Source organism: Anoplophora glabripennis, unplaced genomic scaffold (assembly GCF_000390285.2).
Source record: "Anoplophora glabripennis isolate ALB-LARVAE unplaced genomic scaffold, Agla_2.0 scaffold127, whole genome shotgun sequence".
In the NCBI taxonomy this organism is placed as follows: Eukaryota; Metazoa; Arthropoda; class Insecta; order Coleoptera; family Cerambycidae; genus Anoplophora; species Anoplophora glabripennis.
The window spans coordinates 208,789-227,644 of NW_019416291.1; the positions used below are offsets into that span (position 1 = coordinate 208,789).

Below are 18,856 nucleotides of genomic sequence, written 5' to 3' on the forward strand. Positions count from 1 at the left end.
AGTTGTTTGTTTTGAAGTTTTGCTAAAAATTCCACAGCTATCCTCGCAAGAAATTACATGATTTTAGGTGATTACACAAAAAATAGTAGATAACTTAAAAACTAGAAGAAATAGGTATAGGGAACCCTGATACCGTTCGAAAGAGAATAAAATCGTATGTTTAGTTAACTAAACTTGGCATTAAATTTCTAGCACCCTGTATGCAATTAACTTTAAACTTTAAAAGTATTGATGGGAAGCTTAGGGGTCTAGCTATCCCCCCTATAAATATTGTTGCTTTATCTTTGTTACTATAAAATACACATGGTTTGAAGCTAGTCACTGATTCTATCCTATTTAAATAGTAAGGTGGGTAGTAATGTCGTTAGTAACAACGGAAAAATAGAAGAGGACCTGAATTAGAACTTTGGGATACACCAGAAGTATTAATACGTAAGAAAAACTAATAAAAAAATGTTCTAGATTGTAGAACATGATGACGTAATTATAAAACGCCTCTTATAGCATTATTTTTTTCATAATATTATTTAAAGATCTGTTTAGGAAATTTAATAGCGAAATAACGTAAATAATCACTGGTTCCATGGCAATCTTGACTTTTTCCTTATGGAGGGTCAATAAGTAAAACAAAATATTGCCCAACTGTCAAAGCAAATACATATAAAATATTTATTTATTGTGCGATTTTAACCGGATTTTTTTTTAAGATGTAGAGCTTGGTGAAGTGTGCTTTGTGAAGGAAAATGAGCTTGATTCTACAAAATGCAAGAAGTACTACGTCCGTTTTTAGGAGTAAAATTTTAGTATTTCATATTAGGGATTTTTTGAGAAAAAAAATATATTTACGCCACTGGATTCACGACATCCCCAAAACGGGTCAATACCAAATTTTATCGAAAAATTTTAAATAAAAACGATTTTGTAGCCAAATCACAAGTCTTTACTTTTTTTTTCATTAATTTGTTGTTGATACCAAGTATCCATGCAGCAAAACAAATAAATTAAATTAATTAAACACTAGTAATGTGGTATTATAATAATAATTATATTAATATTAGTTTTGATAAATTTAAAAATAAAATAATGAAATTGAAACAAACAATAGTTAAAGTAAATTTTTGTTATTTCAATCAATCCACCATTTACTATTTTGGGATAATTTCTGTACAAGCTTGTATAATCCTAGCACGTAGTTCGTGTACAGTTTGTTGTCTTGATTCATAAACTTTTTGTTTCTTAAAGGCAAGTCATCTAATGCATTCCGAAATTCATTATTAAGAGAATTTAAAAAATTGTATTCAAATTGTAAAAAAAAGAGAGGGTCAATTATTCTATTATTTAGTATTCCACACCAAAAGTTAACTTTTTGCGAAATCGACCTGTTTGCGTTTATAATAAATTCTTGATTCTCAGCTGACCAATGACGACAATTTTGAGACGAAACACCATTTGTAGTAAATGTGATCTCATCACTAAATAAAATTTCACTTAAAAATTTAAGATTATTTAAATATTCTCACTGTAGCCAAAAAAAAACTCCAAACGTCTTTCTTTATCTCCCAATTCCAAAGAATGGACAAATTTTGGTTTAAAAGCTTTTATTTTATTTTTTTCCAGGCACCTTCTGATACTTTCTCTAGGGATATTAAGATTTAAACTAGCCACTCTAATACTAACCCTGGGAATATTATTAAAATATTGTAAAATATGGTTATTATTTGTCAAAATTCTACTACGTCCATTATGTCTAGTTTTAAGTAAAATTTTTCAAACACCGTTTCATTGAAACCTTTATTAATATACTGAACACTACTCCAATTTACTCGTCTGTCCGGGTGCCTACTAGTAAATTCTATTGCAGCATTTTTTGCCGAACGCACATTATCGCCAACAAATCGTACAATTTTTATTTTATCTCTAAATGGGATATTTTCCATGGTTATTATCACGAGATATTTACTACACACTTTTGACAATCTACCTCATTTTTGTTTTACTTCTTGAACTACTTGATATCGGCAATAAATAAATGAAGAAAAAGTAGGTAGACTTATAAATTTTTGATTTGACTACAAAATGGTTGTTATTTAAAAATTTTTGATAAAATTTGGTTTTGGCCCGTTTTGTGGGGGCCTGAATCCAGTGGCGCAAATATATTTTTTCTCAACAAGTCCCTAATATGAAATATTAAAATTTTATACCTAAAAACGGACGTAGTACGCCTTAGATTTTATGGGATCACCCTCATTTTCCTTCACAAAGTACACTTCACCAAGCTCTATGTCTATACCTTAAACAAAATCTGGTTAAAATTGCACAATAAATAAAGATTGCCAAAGAACTGCTATTTTGGGGCAAACGAGAACAACCTCTTAACGTCGCCGTTACGTCGCGTCTTTTGTTACTCCACGTCATTTCGAAATAAGGTTATAGTTAACATTTCAACCAGGCATGCCGCTAACGGGCCAGATGCTGCCCGGTACCCTGCCGTTTTACCCCTCGCTGCCTGCCATTGAGAGCGAGCACGAGGAGACGCCCTTGGACACCATCAGCGAGCTGCAGGAGCCCCAAACGAGGGGAGTCATCAGGCCGTTAGGGAGGACGCAATCTTCACCGCTACCTCTGGGACACCCCCTGCTGGGGGGTCCGCCCCCGCCAGACCACCAGCCCCCGCAGCCGCCGCCCGAGGAGCAGGAGCAGAGAGATTTGGAACTGAGGGCCAATGAGTCGAGGAGGTGGGTAATTATAATTATTAAATTATAAAATTCTGAAAGTAGTTGTTTCTAATGACAGCGCGTCGTACTGCACTGGGACCTTTTGTAGTTAGTAGTCCCAATTAACATTTAGTGCCTATTAAAATTATCCAAAATAGATTTTCTTTTAGACCAAGAAATAAAGGTGAAAAATCATCGAGAAAATGTGAAAATTACTGGTCGTGATTTTATTGTTGGAAAGTCTTGGGAATGATAATACAAAGGGGGGCGTCTCATCTCGTGGGTCATGGAAAAAAATATAACGTCATTGTTTTTTATCAACAAATAGGTCAAAATTTCATTTTTCGTTCTACGCGTTATTATAAAAAAACTATTAATCTTTTCAAAAAATGTTCTACAGACGATTTGATCTAGAGAAACTCATCTTTAAAATGATACTTTATCAGTTAAAATTGCTTTATAAACAAAAAATTGTTTGCAAAATTAAACGGAAAAAGAGCTTTTTCTTTAATTGTTAATAACTTTTTAAATAATTAATAAAATCTTACCAAACTTTCCCAAAATGTGAGTTTTTATATCCTTAAGAGATGCACAAAAGATGGGCTCGATCGGTCAAATAGTTTTTGCAAATTTCCATTTATTTATCCCATTTTTGCAAAAAAGGCCCATTTTGAAATGACTATTCCGGGGGTAGGGTTATGACTAAACACTCTTTTTGGGCTCATTTTCTTCGAAGGGACACCAAATATCCTATAGTTAAAAAAAATAATTATTTTTTCAAATTTAGTTGTAAAAAAATTGCTAACTCCGGACCTATTGGTCGTAGAAACTTTTTTTTTCAATTTGTAGGTTTTTTACGAGCTTTCGAATGGTGTATATAACTTCTTTCAAAAGTTAAAAACCGCGGAGTTATTTTATTTGTTTATTAAGGAAAAAAGTACCTTTTATTGGTTAACAATTATATACAACTTTTGAACAAAAAATTATTTTTTTTTAACGAGAGGATACTTAGTGTTGAAAATGAGCCCAAAAAGAATGTTTTGTAAATGGGCCTTTTTGCAAAAATGGGATAAATAAATGGAATTTTGCAAAAACTGTTTGACCGATCGAGCCCATCTTTTGCACATCTCTTAAGGATATAAAAACTCAACATTTTGGGAAAGTTTGGTAAGATTTTATTAATTATTTAAAAAGTTATTAACAATTAAAGAAAAAGCACTTTTTCCGTTTAATTTTGCAATACATTTTTTGTTTATAAAGCAATTTTAACTTATAAAGTCTCATTTTAAAGATGAGTTTCTCTCATCAAATCGTCTGTTAAACATTTTTTGCTAAGGTTAATAGTTTTTTACAATAACTCGTAGAACGAAAAATGACGAATTTTTGACCTATTTGTTGATAAAAAACAATGACGCTATACTTTTTTCATGACCCATTTGATGAGACGCCTTTTGTATTATCATTCCCAAGACTTTCCAACAATAAAATCACGCCCAATAATTAATAAATTTCAAAATGTTTCCTGGTCTATTTAGGGATTTCATAAGAGATCCCTCACGAGATCCCTTTTGAGAAAAATTACTCTAAATTTATAGAAATTGATTAACATTTTAACTTTTTATGTAAGATATTGCTTTTTCTCTTAAACATCAGTGAAATCAATATTATAAAAATAATAAATATTCAAAATAATGTCATAAAAATCGATTTATACGTAAAATTTACACTTACCTTTTTGAAATACATTTAAATTCACATAATCTAATCCAACCCAAACGAACATAACCTAAAAACAAGTTATTGTTATTTTCAAAAAAGCTCGTGAGGGATCTCTTGGGAAATCCGTAAAGAAGAGATTTAAAAAAATCCATTTTTATACGTTCTAGTCGTTTTTTGGGACTATTAACTTCAAAAGGTCCCAGTGTGCGTATGTGCGACACGCGACAAAGCGTCGCACCGTGTAAGCCCAGCTTTATACGCAAATTTTAATCGAGAAATTTTACCACGTGGCAACAGACGGTGCTAAGCAAATAGTTTCATATGAACAAGTGTATTCAAAAAGTTTCTCTTTCAAAAACTAAAAACAAAAACTACCCTGTACATTTATCTTAATAATAAAGTAATACCTAAGCCTAAGTACAGTTACTTTGTTTTCGTACAAATCATCTGTACAGGATTTCTTCTCGCCACAAACGTCAATATTTATTTTGAAACGCGATAATTAATTTGTACGTAATTTATAATTTCCACAGCAATCGGAATGAGTCGAACGAGTCAAAGCGAGATTTTGCCAGGAGCAAAGGTCGTAATTTTTATTTTCCATGTGAAACGGTGTGATGATTTGATTTCTAAATATAGAAAACCTTTTACGCCGGACGGGGTGTACCGAATCTATACTGGTCGTCCTTTATTGAAATTGGATTTCCAAAAGGGCATCTTTATATATTTTCTGTAGCCCCGCACTTTCATCGGAGTAGGTATACATCTGTGTGGAAAGTATGTCGTACTTTTTATGTACAGGGTCAATGTAAAATGTGTACATACACTTTAATCACTTAAACTTGAAACAATAGGAACGATAAAAAGAATTTAATGTTTTTACGTTAAACTGCTAAAACTCTTAAACGGATTTTTTTTTATATGAAATAAGACAATAATTAAATAAATAGTAATATTTTGAGACCCAAGTCAAAGATATCTTCCAGTAAACTAATTTTATGTTCATGGTTATTCACATGGCATTCTACTCCCCCCCGAACTTTTTAAGCTTTCTATCTTTCTGTCTAGGAAAAAATGGTAAAGACGAAAGTTTTAAAACAAATTTTAAAGCAATTTATAAAAAAACTTTTGACTTGGATTTCGAAGATATAAATCAAAATCTATATATTTGTCGTTTCTTCGATTTCTATCTTTTTTTCTGATTGCAATGATAAACACTTCATGTATTTGCTTTGTTAGTTTCCTGGTTATGTTTTCCGCTGTTAAATTTATTAAAGAAATCTTTAAATTCTCTATTAAGGAAAAATATCTTATAAAAGGTATTTTATAATACCTTCATCCTGTTCCAGATAAGAGACATATCTATATTCCATGCAAGTTTTTGTTTTATACTGACTCCACCTCATCGATAGTACCAACCTCGCTCAAATTTTCTCCCTCAGCTCAAATAAAGTATTAAATCTTTTTTGTTTATTTTGTCGCTAAGAATCTTCCACAAAAAGGCCAAATTGGTCTTGCAGATCATAAAATTATCTCATCCTAAGAACATTTCAATAAACTGGCTCTCGCCCCAAAAATTTATTTTTGTGCATATTTAAAAATTACATTTTCTTACGTTAAAAAATATGGCATTCTATTTAAATTAATCAAGTTATAGCCACTTAAAAGTTCTTATTTGATTAATTTTTGGACACTGTATAAATTGGCAAGTTTATTATGAATGGTATATATATTATGATCTATTGTTACACTTCACTGTAAATTTCGCTCACATACCTGATATACTTCTGAAGTATTTGAAACAAGAAAATTATGTTACATTTACAATTTAAATTATTTAAAACACCTTAAAGTTTAGATATTATAAACCTTATTAAAACAGCCATTTATTATGATCGGAGAATCCAAAAATGCGATAATATTCCATTAAAAAAAAACAATTTTGATACTTTTAGGACATTTGGGACACCCTGTATATGAAAATAATTTTAAAAAGTAATCGTTATAGACCCCCAAAAGAGAAACTTCTGAATGCCTCGTATTTTGGCCACAATATTCCGTATCGTATAGCGTGAATAACCCTGTACAGGGAATTTTTATACAGGGTGTCTCATAATGATGTGCAAATATTTTAAGATGTTTGGGAAGTAATTTTAGAGGGGTGGGGTACTGTACTTCCAATACATTTTTTCGATTTGAACCCTTCTGAGAAAATATTTAAATCTCAAAATGGCCGAAAAAATTAGCTTTTATTATTTTTTTTATTAAATTTTTAGTTCATATTTGCTTAGTTTTTCCTCAAAAATGACAATCGTTTTTGGTAACTGTTATACTAATTATTACTAGTGTTCCTAACTATTGAGAATACGAAAAAATGAGGATAGTAAAAAAAGCCATTTTTCTTGTTGGAATTGTCTAACCAAAATTCAAATTTCTAAGTTTAACCGTTTTCGTGAAAAAAAAATAAAAAGCTATTTTGGGATTTGAATATTTTCTCAAGGGGAGCTCAAATCAAAAAAATATATTGGAAGTACCCCCCCCCCCCCTCCTAAAATTACTTTCTAAACACCTCTTTAAAATTTTTGCACATCATTATGAAACACCCTGTATACAATAAATTTTGTAAAAAAAAAATCAAAAAGGGCTGTTCAAAAATGATTTAAAAATACACTTCTGCACGGCACTGGAAACTGGTCCACTGTAAAATCTAATCTTGCGCAAGGCAAAGCATGCAGTCGGCGACCGGCACGGCGGCAAAGGGTAATAAAAAGTGAATGGACAAAAAATTGAAAGAATTTCTTTCCCAGGGAAAGAATAAATAAAATTTTATTGCGGCTATTGTTATTATTAATTAATAAAATTAATTTGTGATTTTTATTAATAAAATAAAACAACAACTGTTCCAAATTTTGTCCACTGACGTGTAAACACATTTAGTCCCGTCTTATCCAGTTTCTAGAACTAACACAAATGTTGTCTTGCTTCACCATAAATTAAAACGATATTCATCAACACCGAGTTGTTATACACGTAAGCCATTTTTGACATTTGAAAAACTACTGTAAACACTATCGCAATGACGTTTCTACTAAAATTTCAGTATTCGGAATCGCCTGGGGTCACGTGGAAAGAGAGCGCATTGCTAACAATGCGAATGACGCTAGAGGCTGCAGTAGCCCATCGATGTAAGGGTTGAAAATATTACAACTTACAACAATTTTTTTCTCGAAAACTGTATGGATTTTACAAAAAAAAAATTACGATATTTTACTCCATTTTTCATAACGCATATATCCCCAAATTTTTTTGGATAAGTTGTGAATCACCCTGTATGTTTCAAAAACATTGTTTTTATTTCAAAGTAGTTCCGTCACCTGTATGGTAATTGTAGAAAACACAATTAGGGGGTCTAAGCCAGATAATCCAATTTTTCATTATCTCCTTTGTTATTACGAAAATATGTAGACTAATAAACTAAATAAATCATGATAATGCGGTAGTAAAATCACTATTTTATTTAAATCCTTTGTTTCGACCTGTAGATAATTTTGTAATGCACGTTTCTGTTAATTCGCGATATCAAACTATTTGCTGCAATTAATAAAACAAACATCGTTCTCATCTGTTGATATCCTCCGCCTTATTTGTGAGAATATATTTAGTTTGGTTCGTTCACGATGCGATGGCTTTGTAGGTTCCTGGAGTCTATTTTTGTAATCGTAAGGTGGTCGCTTTATAGTTTATTGATTTCCGCTATTTTTAGATAAACGTGACAAGGACAGACTTTAGGAACGTGTACGAAATCTTAGCGAGCACTCACACTGGCAAGCAGCGAAATATAAAGCTGTTTTATTGCCACACGCCAGCTCGGTAAATAATTAATTCCTGCCACGGTATTCGTGAAGAAATGTACGTAATTTTAAAAGTGTTTTGCGACATATCTCTTAAAATTATTTTATTTTCGTTTGCTCGTGTCTCATCTCGAATGTAAAATGTAAAACGGATAGAATTTGATTTAATAAGTCCGTAGCTACTTTGCATATAAATTGAAATGATTTTTGAAACGTGTTTCCTTCAAGGCGTACATTTTTTATGTACAGGGTGTCCCAGTGTTCCATGCGTGGAACTACTATCAATTTTTGGGCTTAAAAAATGATTTTTTTTCTCCATATTTTGTGGTGCTAAAAATGGTGCTAATTTTAAAACATCACCTTGAAAGAATTTTCGATTGCGAGTTTCTGAACTTTATTTCATTTTTTTTGTGAAATTGATCAAATTTTTTATGTTAAATCACGATTTTTATAAAAAAATGCGTTTTTGTTGAATAACAAAACAATTAATTATGCGAAAAACGTTAGAAATAAAAAAATGCAACAAAAAAAAATTGTGAGGTCATCTGCTATTTTTTGGTTGTGTATTTTTACGATTTATGCAAATGGTAATACTTCGTCTAGTATGCGACATCTATGCACAAGTCCAACATACCAAATTTTATTTAAATATTTAAATCAGACAAAGCATTTTGCAGTTATTTAGAAAAAGAAACTAAAAATGTTTGCCAATGCAACGCGATCTAGCGGCTAAATAAAGCAACTCTAGCTAGCGGTTTTAGTAAAATATTTACATTATTACATTAAATCTTTGAACAAACCCACTAAAAATCTTATTTTAACCTCGTAAAAAAATGAACCAACCTGGGTGTAAAGTAAAAGACATAAAAGAATAAAACTATTTATATTGCATTGTTAAGATACCAGCAAGCTTTCAAGCCTGCTTGATATATCAGTGCTGTTAGGTTTTAATCATCTGTTAGAGGGCGTTAGCTACTATTTCATTCAATGACGTTTTATGACACATCTTTTTCGAGGTTAGGCTTTTCATAGTGTGTTTCTTTCTTGTGTCATAACTCAATCCATAATGCAAAATTTCATTTTACACAAAAAAAGTAATCAAAATCGCCAAAAACGCATGGTTTTTGAGAAAGATTGGTTCTAAATTGGTATCTAAATGATATCTCTATTATAAACACTCTAATTGTAAGTAACAAATTTCTCTTTTTATAGCACGCGTTCTTAGATCTGTTTGCGACTACCGCGCTACCCCGTGGCCTCGGCCGGCATAACTTCGTCAAATCAACATCCGGGCAGATCCGCTTTATGAAGCCACTGTAGTCCTATATATATAATGATGCATTAGTTATGCAGGACTAATTTATAGAACCAATAATATGAATGACACAGGTTTTCAAGTTTTATTTTTAGTGTATCACATTTTTTGCTAAGAAGAATCGTCATATCATCGCACTTTATGAATTAAATAAGTAAAGTACAATATACAGTGATATAAAAAGTGTTGTATAATTACTTGCTTAAAGCCTTTGACTAATTCATCATAATTTTTTGCTAGAACTGGAGTATTCAATGAAATAAAATGAAATAAGTTCACGTACCACCTAAAAGGGTTCCACATATCCCAAGTGGCACCCATACCACAGTTTGAGAATCCCTATTCTAGGATATGAACATATGACAAAGGATTCCAACACAGAGGTATACTTATTGGGCTTGTAACTCACTTCAGAAATATTCTTAATGGATTTTCCAATGAAATTACTTCCGTACTCCTGCGACGACAATGTGAAAGTCCCATCCAATCTAACCTACATAATGGTTTTTCAGCATAAGGCCGCTGTCGAGAGCGCTAAGTTCGCCGGTAGTCCATCTGGGCGCCCCCGATGGCCCTACACTTTCCCGGCGAAGAGCCTCGTCCACGCCCACAACAGGACTGGCCTACGACAGTCAAATGCTCAAACATGCCTGCATTTGCGGCAACAACGCTGTCCATCCCGAACACGCCGGCCGCCTCCAAAGCATTTGGTCTAGGCTCTTGGAAACGGGTCTGGTTTCAAGGTAAGACCGTTTACTTTCTCAGAAACCGCCACTTGTCGACCGTCTCGAATTTCAGATGTGACAGATTGCGACCCAGGAAAGCATCGACGCAGGAGCTCCAGACCTGCCACTCGGAAGCTCACACATTGTTATACGGTACAAGTTCTCTGAATAGGCATAAGATGGACATGAGCAAGTTGGGCTCCTTGCCCGTTACCGCCTTTGTAAGACTTCATTGCGGAGGTATAGGGGTTAGTATAACATTCAGTGAATGTGTAAATTGTGTTCAGCGGATGTTAATACTCAGACGATTTGTAATGTGTAATGAAACGAAGCGAGAGGACTGACATTTCATTCGATTTTTGCTTGTAGGTGGACACCGACACCACCTGGAACGAGGTAAACACAGCCCCGGCTGCTAGGATGGCTGTGGGTTGTACGGTGGATCTGGCAGTGCGTACGTGGACTGGTGACATCAGGAACGGTTTCGCCATAGTGAGACCGCCGGGGCACCATGCCGAGCCGCAGCGAGCCATGGGTTTCTGCTTCTTCAATTCAGTAAGTGACAAATACAGTTATCTGCCAAATACGTACGTTTATCATGGCTTATTTTAGTAATTTTTCTATCTGCAGCTTCGTCTACAGTTATCCACATTTTTTTCCATTTGAGTTCATTACTTTTGGTTTCTTTTTCGATATGGTGGTACAACCAATGGATTCGGAGTAACGACCATTTATTTCTGTCAAAATAATTGAATTTGTTTATTATTGGTGACACGTCAAAATATTACAGAAGTTGAACATAGAAAATTGGGCCTTATACAAGGTGTAAGAAATTTGACTGCCATTACTTCATCATTAGATAGAGTAATCATAAATTAACAAAAATGTTGTATTAAAAGCGAGTATTAATATTGGGGAGTTTCATCACAAAATGACGACAGCGCTTAACCAAACGCCACACAGCTGATGCATACACGTGTACACGCGGCAGACTTGCTCTATGGAAAAAATGTAAACAACTATTGTGAAACATTTTGAGACATTTGTTTTGCAGTTTTTAAATAAATGAAATAAAATGTATCGATTTTGTAGTATGAAGATAGTGTTATGCTTAAATTTTAGTAATTATGAATCTCTTAAAACAGAAACTTAACTTTTAATCAAATTATGAATTTGAAAAATATGTAATTAAAGTACCCAAAGTTTCACTTCATCCAAATAATCATATGTATTAAGAATAATTTAGGTACTTACCAAAAAGCAAAATTCAGTAATATTTAAATGCACAAGTACAAAACAAACTATAACATATGCTCAAAATGTCCACCATCATTTTCGATGCACGCACGACACCTTCGAATCCAGTTTTCGCGCATTCGCTGAAAAACGCCTCGAGAAAAGGAAATAGTGGTACACAAAAAACACTCAGACACGGTCCAATTCCAGATGCTAAGTTCAAAAAAGTGATAAACATTGTATTTTATGGTATTCTATGCAGGCAGTTATGTCAATATTCCTTAATTAATCGAACTTTTGTACATCAAGTTGCAGGTTTGGATAATTTTTTTCTCGGAAATGATTGAGTTTAGGACCCATGTCATATCAGGTTTTTTGTTTATTTTAATGTAGTCTGTTAAAATTAAGCCAGTCAAACTTCTAACGTCCTGTATTAAAAATACCCAGCATGGCAGCTGTAAGAGTCGATTTTCAATGCAATTAACTTTTTTTATATCTTTTGCATCAACATATCACTGAATAAATCGACAAAATCGTTTCGTGAACATATTTTATTACTACTTCATCACAGCGTAAATCAGGGGAAACTGTAATGAATTTATTAATGACACGAGTTCCCCACCACTTGTAACCTTTCTCCCTGTACTGTCATCTGCTAAAAGTAGTACCCATACTGTTTCTTATCTTATTGGCCTATTTCAATTATTCTCCCTCATGGTACCACGTGCCAGGACTTTTAATAATTCTTATATAAATATTTTAAACATACAATAATATACAGGGTGAGTCATTAATAATGGTACACAGCTTAAAGGCAGATTGTTAATGTCAAAATATAGCGATTGAGCCAAATATGCCTTAATCAATTGTTGCTCATTTTCATTCTACAGGGTGTTAAAATTGAAAAAATATATATTTTTTTTATCTATATTTTAAGTATGTATGGACCGACTGTTTTGAAAATTTGTAGTTTTACGTCTAGGGGGCGCTAGTTGTACTGTCCTGTTAATGTAAAAATATGTTTAATTTTTTATATTTTACAATTTTGAATTTTTTAACTAGAAATTGTTGAACTACATTCAATTCTAAATAAAAAAGATATACTTGTTACAAATCAATAAACTCAACTGTTTTCGAGATAGACATTTTAAGTTTTTGAGATTCGACGGGAATTAAATTAGAAATTTTTTTTTTCCAAAATAGTAGGCATGGCGCATGGATATAATAAATTGACATCTGTCACTACAATACCATATTGTTTTCTACTCAATTTGATTAAGAAGTAGTTTTTCCCTTGTCATTATTTTTTAGAGAAGAGAATATCTTAATAAAAGGCTAAGAAAGTTGCTGGTAGTTAATAATTTGTTAAGATATGCATAATAAAATCTTTAATTGCTGTAATGTTTGTCTTAATTCTTAATTCAGGCTTGGTATCTTAAGACCTGCTAATTTTCTAATTTAATTCCCGCCGAATCTCATTTTTATTTAGAATTGAACCTAGTTCAATAATTTGTAGTTAAAAAATTGAAAATTGTAAAATACAAAAAGTTAGACAGATTTTTACATTGATTGGACAGTATAACTAGCATCCTCTAGACGTGACCCCAACACCGTTTACATATTCGTATTTGCCTCCTCAAAAAACGTATAACTACAAATTTTCAAAACAATCGGTCCATACATACTTAAAATATAGATACAAAAGTAAAATATTTTTTTAACTTTAACACCCTGATTGATAATTGATTAAGGCATGTTTGGCTCAATCACTATATTTTGACGTTAACACTATGCCATTAATATTTTTTTACTCCATTGACGAAATACTGTTCTAAACATTGGAAAAAAATTTCTCACCAAATTTCAGCTCTTAATTTTAATTTTAAGTACTCGCTATTTGATTTCAAAATTTTTCCATTCATTTAACCTACGTTTTTTTTTTAATCGTCTGTCGCAGCTCGCAGCTGCATTTCACGTTATTTTATTGTCCATAGATGATAATTATAGGGGAATCTTTGTTCTTTCAAAGTGCCCATAGTAGAATCTATGTAACTTGAACAGTCTCACTGCTAAAAGATCTTAAAGTTAATTTTTATCAATTTTCGCATTTTTCTCATAAATTTATAGACTTACAGCAAAAACGTACATGACATTTTTATAGAAAATATTTTTTAAATAAATTACAAAGACAATGTGATTTAGCTAATCGAGCCGATACGTATAGTTTTTTTATTTATTGCCGTACGTTTGTTGCAGGTAGCCATAGCTGCGAGAATCCTCCAAAAGGAGCATCGTGTCCACAAAATTCTAATATTCGATTGGGATGTTCACCACGGTAACAGTACTCAGGAAATCTTCTATGACGATCCTCGCGTCCTCGTCATTTCGATGCATCGCCACGATGACGGGAATTTTTTTCCCGGCACTGGAAACACTAACGAGTGTGGCGCAGGCGCCGGCCTTGGCTACAACGTGAATATTGCGTGGTCGGGGGGCCTCAACCCCCCGTTAGGAGACGCGGAATATTTAGCGGCTTTCAGGAGCGTCGTCCTGCCCATAGCAAAGGAGTTCGGGCCTGATATAGTATTAGTGTCCGCGGGATTCGACGCGACGGAGGGACATTTGCCTCCTTTGGGAGGATACAGAGTGTCGCCTGCTTGTTTTGGGTACGTATTATTTATTTTTATTTTCAACATAATCTCTTGACCTCAATGTGTTTATTCGCATCGTCTACTCTGCAGCTTTCATCATTAAAAGATTGATTCCTGTTGTTCTTCAGTCCTCCAGAGCATTTTCCAAGGTACATTTTCATTTAGGAAAACACCTCCATACAAAATCGTCGATTCTCTGCATTTATATGAAAATCAAAAAACCTCTAAACAAAATTCATACTTGTGCTTGTTTTTCGGACCATTTTTTGTCCATGTTTTTTTCAGCATTTTATAGACAGTTTTATAGTGGAAAAACTTAATTTAAAAATTCAAAATTATTATTTATATCTGCGATGGGTTAGAGACTTAAATGAGTTGATATTTTTCAGGATTATTCTGTTCCATTGGTAAATACTTGATGACACAGTGATGTTCGAACTTCATAAAACTTTTTAATAATGATGTTGTGGGAAACAACTGCTCTGCAGACTACACGCCTTGTCCACCATTGAATTACGCCCACAATATTTAGTAAACAGCTAAGATTATTTCTCAGCAGCATCACCAGATACATAGGGTGTTTCCTAAGTACTGTCCGGAACTTCAGGACGCAATTTCTTATGGTATTTAAAGAGAAAAAGTTCCTTTAAACATGTGGCCGGAAACGTTGAAATTCCAAGATACAGGGTGTTGAAAATTAAAAAAAATATATTAATATTTGAAATAAATTTGGAACAGTCAATCTTAGATTCTTAAAACTTGGCAGTTATTGTCTGTTGGTAAAGAGCTGCTTTTTTAGTATAAAGTCAATTTTTATCTGTCGCCAGTGGCGTAGTTAGGCGTGCGTCAGTCGACGTCCTCCTCATAAAATGTAGGACGATGGATTTTTAAAAATTTTTATTATTTTCGGACTCGCCTAACATTTTACATCAAAAAAAAGGTGTCTTGAATTTTTTGCCTAGCCCTAACCTATTCTTAAAAAAACGGCCAGCAACTACAAACGACAATCATAAAAATAATCACTTTCAACACAAAATAAGCAAATTGTTTGTTGATTGTCCCACTCGTTCAAAAATTCGTAGAGAATTTTGTATGACATTACAACTTTGAATTATTCGATTTCGTAACTCGTTTTCATCTAGTGCAGATGTCTTATACACAAGAGACTTGAGGTGACCCCATACACAATAGTCTTTCTCCCGCCTTGCCATGCGTGTCAACGTATCGAGCAGAGCAAGCATTTTACGGCCCAACAAAATTAAGTTTACTGTAAAAAAGGGGGTCAGTCATTGCGGACTATTTTTTTTATTGAAGTAAAATTATTCAACTACAACATTTGTAATTTTCAGACTTCAGAATTTATCAATGAATGAGGTCGTAGCAATTTTTTGAAGAAAAAAAAAATTTCTTGGCTTCTGGTGGTCGTAGGACAATTTTTTTTTAGTTCCTGAAAAAATTTCAGCTTTCAAATGACAATAATGCAACTTCATTTAAATTTCAACGATAAGAGAAAGATCTATATTTTTTCGACCCAAAAATCTTTTTTTGACTTCTTAGTTTTAAAAAAATACTATTTTTAGCAATTTTTTTTGCAATAACTGATACATTTGTTTATCAATTGACATCAGGTTGGGCTCAAACTTTTTGTTATGAAAAGTTCTGCAACTTTTGTCTAAAACATCTTTTTCTAAAATGTAAAATTTTTTTTTATGTAAAAAACTGTTTTTTGCAAACTTTGGATGCCATTTTGAAAGTAAAGCCCTAACTTTCAACCAAGGTAAAGTAGTTTATTCAATTCTACAACATTTTTTCGTAATTTTTACGTGTCTTCCTTTACTGAACTTAATTTTAGCAAAAAAATTTGGTATTTTTGACAATTTAACTGGCCAATAGTTCTTTTATCGGATTTTTTGTTGTGGCATTTTCCACATCCCGACATAATATGTCATTGGAATTTCATGCTATACGTACAAATGTAAAAACCACAAAGGGTACATTTCTCATTATTTTTTTTTATTCTCTTATCATCACTAGTAAAACTAAAACACTTTGATTTTCTCTTCTCTCAACTACTGGTATAGTCTTTCCGAAGTCAGTTGAACGTGCGAAAAACGCCTAGCAATAAAATTTAATCGGTTTTATAGGCGTCCCTAAAAAAGTGTTCTGCTAAAGGTAAAAAATTATAATAATTTGTATATAATGTGTAGAAAATTTCTATTAAATGTTCATTTGGCCAACAACATATTTTAATTATTTATGTCCTTAAACAATTTTATTATATTGGCGACAAATTTCGTTTTGTTCCGTTTCAAAAGGTCTCCAAAATGCCATGTTGTGATAATATCAGTAAACAAAATATCCCTCTTATTTCTCCCTTTCGCAATAATAATAATATGAATGATTGATATAACCTGAATTACACCAAATTCCGCATTGCTGCACTGCACTGCTGGGCAATTTATCAACCACTTGTCTACTGCTGAGATTTATTGCCCAGTAGCCCAATGCAACTGTGTTTGTTTTCCTTTGCCCGCTCTCGCATTCTTCAACTGGGCGTATACATTTCTACCACCTCCACGTTTAGTTCTTTAAATAAATATGGGAATAAATTTTTCAAATATTTCAATGCCGAGTTGCTGCGTAAGCGACCGAACCTGGTACATACTGTCAATCTGTTGGTTCTTCAATTGATATCGGAAAGACTATACGTTGATTTTATTTTTCAAAAATCATATTTTGCAGTGATAAGCAACATTTCTCTAGGCTCAAATCTTCTTTCTCATACTAACGTTTATTACTTTTCTTTCATTTCGCTTTTAGTTTTTTTTTTTGTCTTGTATCCGTTCATGATCGTATATGCACCCAACTTTCTATACTAAATTTAATTTTTCATCTATAATACACACAATTGAACAAACTTTCATGTGAACCATCCCTCAAGAGCGTAAATTAAAACGAGAGCGCACTTCATTACTTTGTCATTGCTCAGACTAACAATAGTCAGGCTTCCATACTACCTACAAATTAGTAGGTCGCTCTCTGCCAGTAGGTCCAAAGTAATGTTTGAACTAGTAGGCATTGACATTTAAGTTGTGACATACCTTGTAGGTTATATCTCACCTATTCGCAAAACTTATTTTTTGTTACAAGGGACTTCATAGACATAATAAACGAATTAAAATCAAACTTAACAGCCAAGTAGAAAAAAGAGGTCGTTATTGAGACAATCGACAGTCTATTGTTCCCATCATGGCCACATATATATTTTGTCTTATATTATAGAGATCGTTATCGATTATATTTTTATTTATTTTTATTTTCAGTAACATGACCAGGCAACTCATGCAGTTAGCCAGAGGCAGGGTGGTACTAGCCCTGGAGGGCGGTTACGATCTGCCCTCGATTTGCGATTCAGCAGAAGAATGCGTGAGGGTTCTTTTAGGCGACCAGCCGTCGCCGATTTCGCCTATAGAGTTGTCCCGCGCCCCCTGCGCCAACGCCGTTCTGGCCTTGCAGAAGGTCATCGCCGTTCAAACCGCCCACTGGCCCTGCCTGCAGGAAGCCACAAAATCCGCGATTTGTTCTTTTAACGACGCCGTGAGAAATGAGAAAGATGACAAGGACACGGTCTCCGCCATGGCTAGCTTATCAATGCAACACGCCACTCCCAACATGGTGTCTCCGCCACCCGGTTTTCATCCCAACAGTCCGCAGGACGCAGGTCGTCCGCCCGCATGAAAATAGGGCGAAAGCTCCCTCATCCTATTTAACATTCCGGCTGTCACTGCGAAGTGACTGCCTCATAAAATAAGATCAAATTATCGTGTGTTTTATTTTTGTTAATATATTGAAAGTTTTTAATAAAAAAAAACATTTATTTACTTTAAGTGTGCTTTAATTACTGCTCACCCTGTGTCGCTTGTAAAGTTACCCTAAAATTTCCTTGGAATTTGCTTATTCAAATTGACAGTCATATTATATAAAAGCAGATTATTGCTGACTTAAACACCAAAAGTGAAATTTTATTATATAAAGTCTTGTGTAGAATTATTTAAATTTTGAAATAAATTAATTTATTATTTCAATATGTTCTTTTTTTCCAATAAATATTTCTCAAATCGTAAACAATATATAGAATATTTGAAATTCTTTTTGTTTACGAGTCATGGGATCATTTTCGATTTATATTAAATTCATTCGAATATTTTCCTCGCTCGAGAACTCTCGTCTCGTACGATATTTTCCAGGTAGCCCGGCAACTATTGAGAACCATTGATTGAAATATTTAAGTCAATGTGAGAACTGAAAGCATGTTATAAAAAAAAATACAAGTAAAAAACTGGGCTCTGGTAAAATATAGATTTTGTAAATTTTTTAGTCAAGAATTCAATAAAGTATTATATGTTGCCTATATAATAAAAATGAAATTAAACTGGCAGCTGATAGAATAAATAAAATTTTAGGAATGCTTATGCAACCAATTCTACACTGCTGTTGTATTGTATGGTGCCTATTCAACAAAAATTGAAATAAAACTACAAGGAAAATAATTGAAAATCTCGTAAACTAATGAAACTATAATAGAGAGGAGCTACAGTTTTTTTAATTGCTCAAATCGTTATAGTTCATCGGGATTTTTTCAGAA

General features: G+C 33.1%; 1 protein-coding gene across 1 annotated transcript in view; it reads left to right on the plus strand.

Moving 5' to 3' along the window:
- The window catches only part of LOC108903605 (histone deacetylase 5), a 38,276-nt gene extending 20,178 nt beyond the window's left edge, over positions 1 to 18,098 (plus strand). The window contains exons 4-9 of the mRNA XM_018705835.2: positions 2,450 to 2,735; positions 10,112 to 10,342; positions 10,398 to 10,572; positions 10,694 to 10,879; positions 13,817 to 14,226; positions 17,535 to 18,098. Coding sequence (XP_018561351.1) covers positions 2,450 to 2,735; positions 10,112 to 10,342; positions 10,398 to 10,572; positions 10,694 to 10,879; positions 13,817 to 14,226; positions 17,535 to 17,949 — 1,703 coding nt within the window. The 3' untranslated portion in view covers positions 17,950 to 18,098. The remainder of the gene's footprint in view (positions 1 to 2,449; positions 2,736 to 10,111; positions 10,343 to 10,397; positions 10,573 to 10,693; positions 10,880 to 13,816; positions 14,227 to 17,534) is intronic.
- The last annotated feature ends 758 nt before the right edge of the window (positions 18,099 to 18,856 follow it).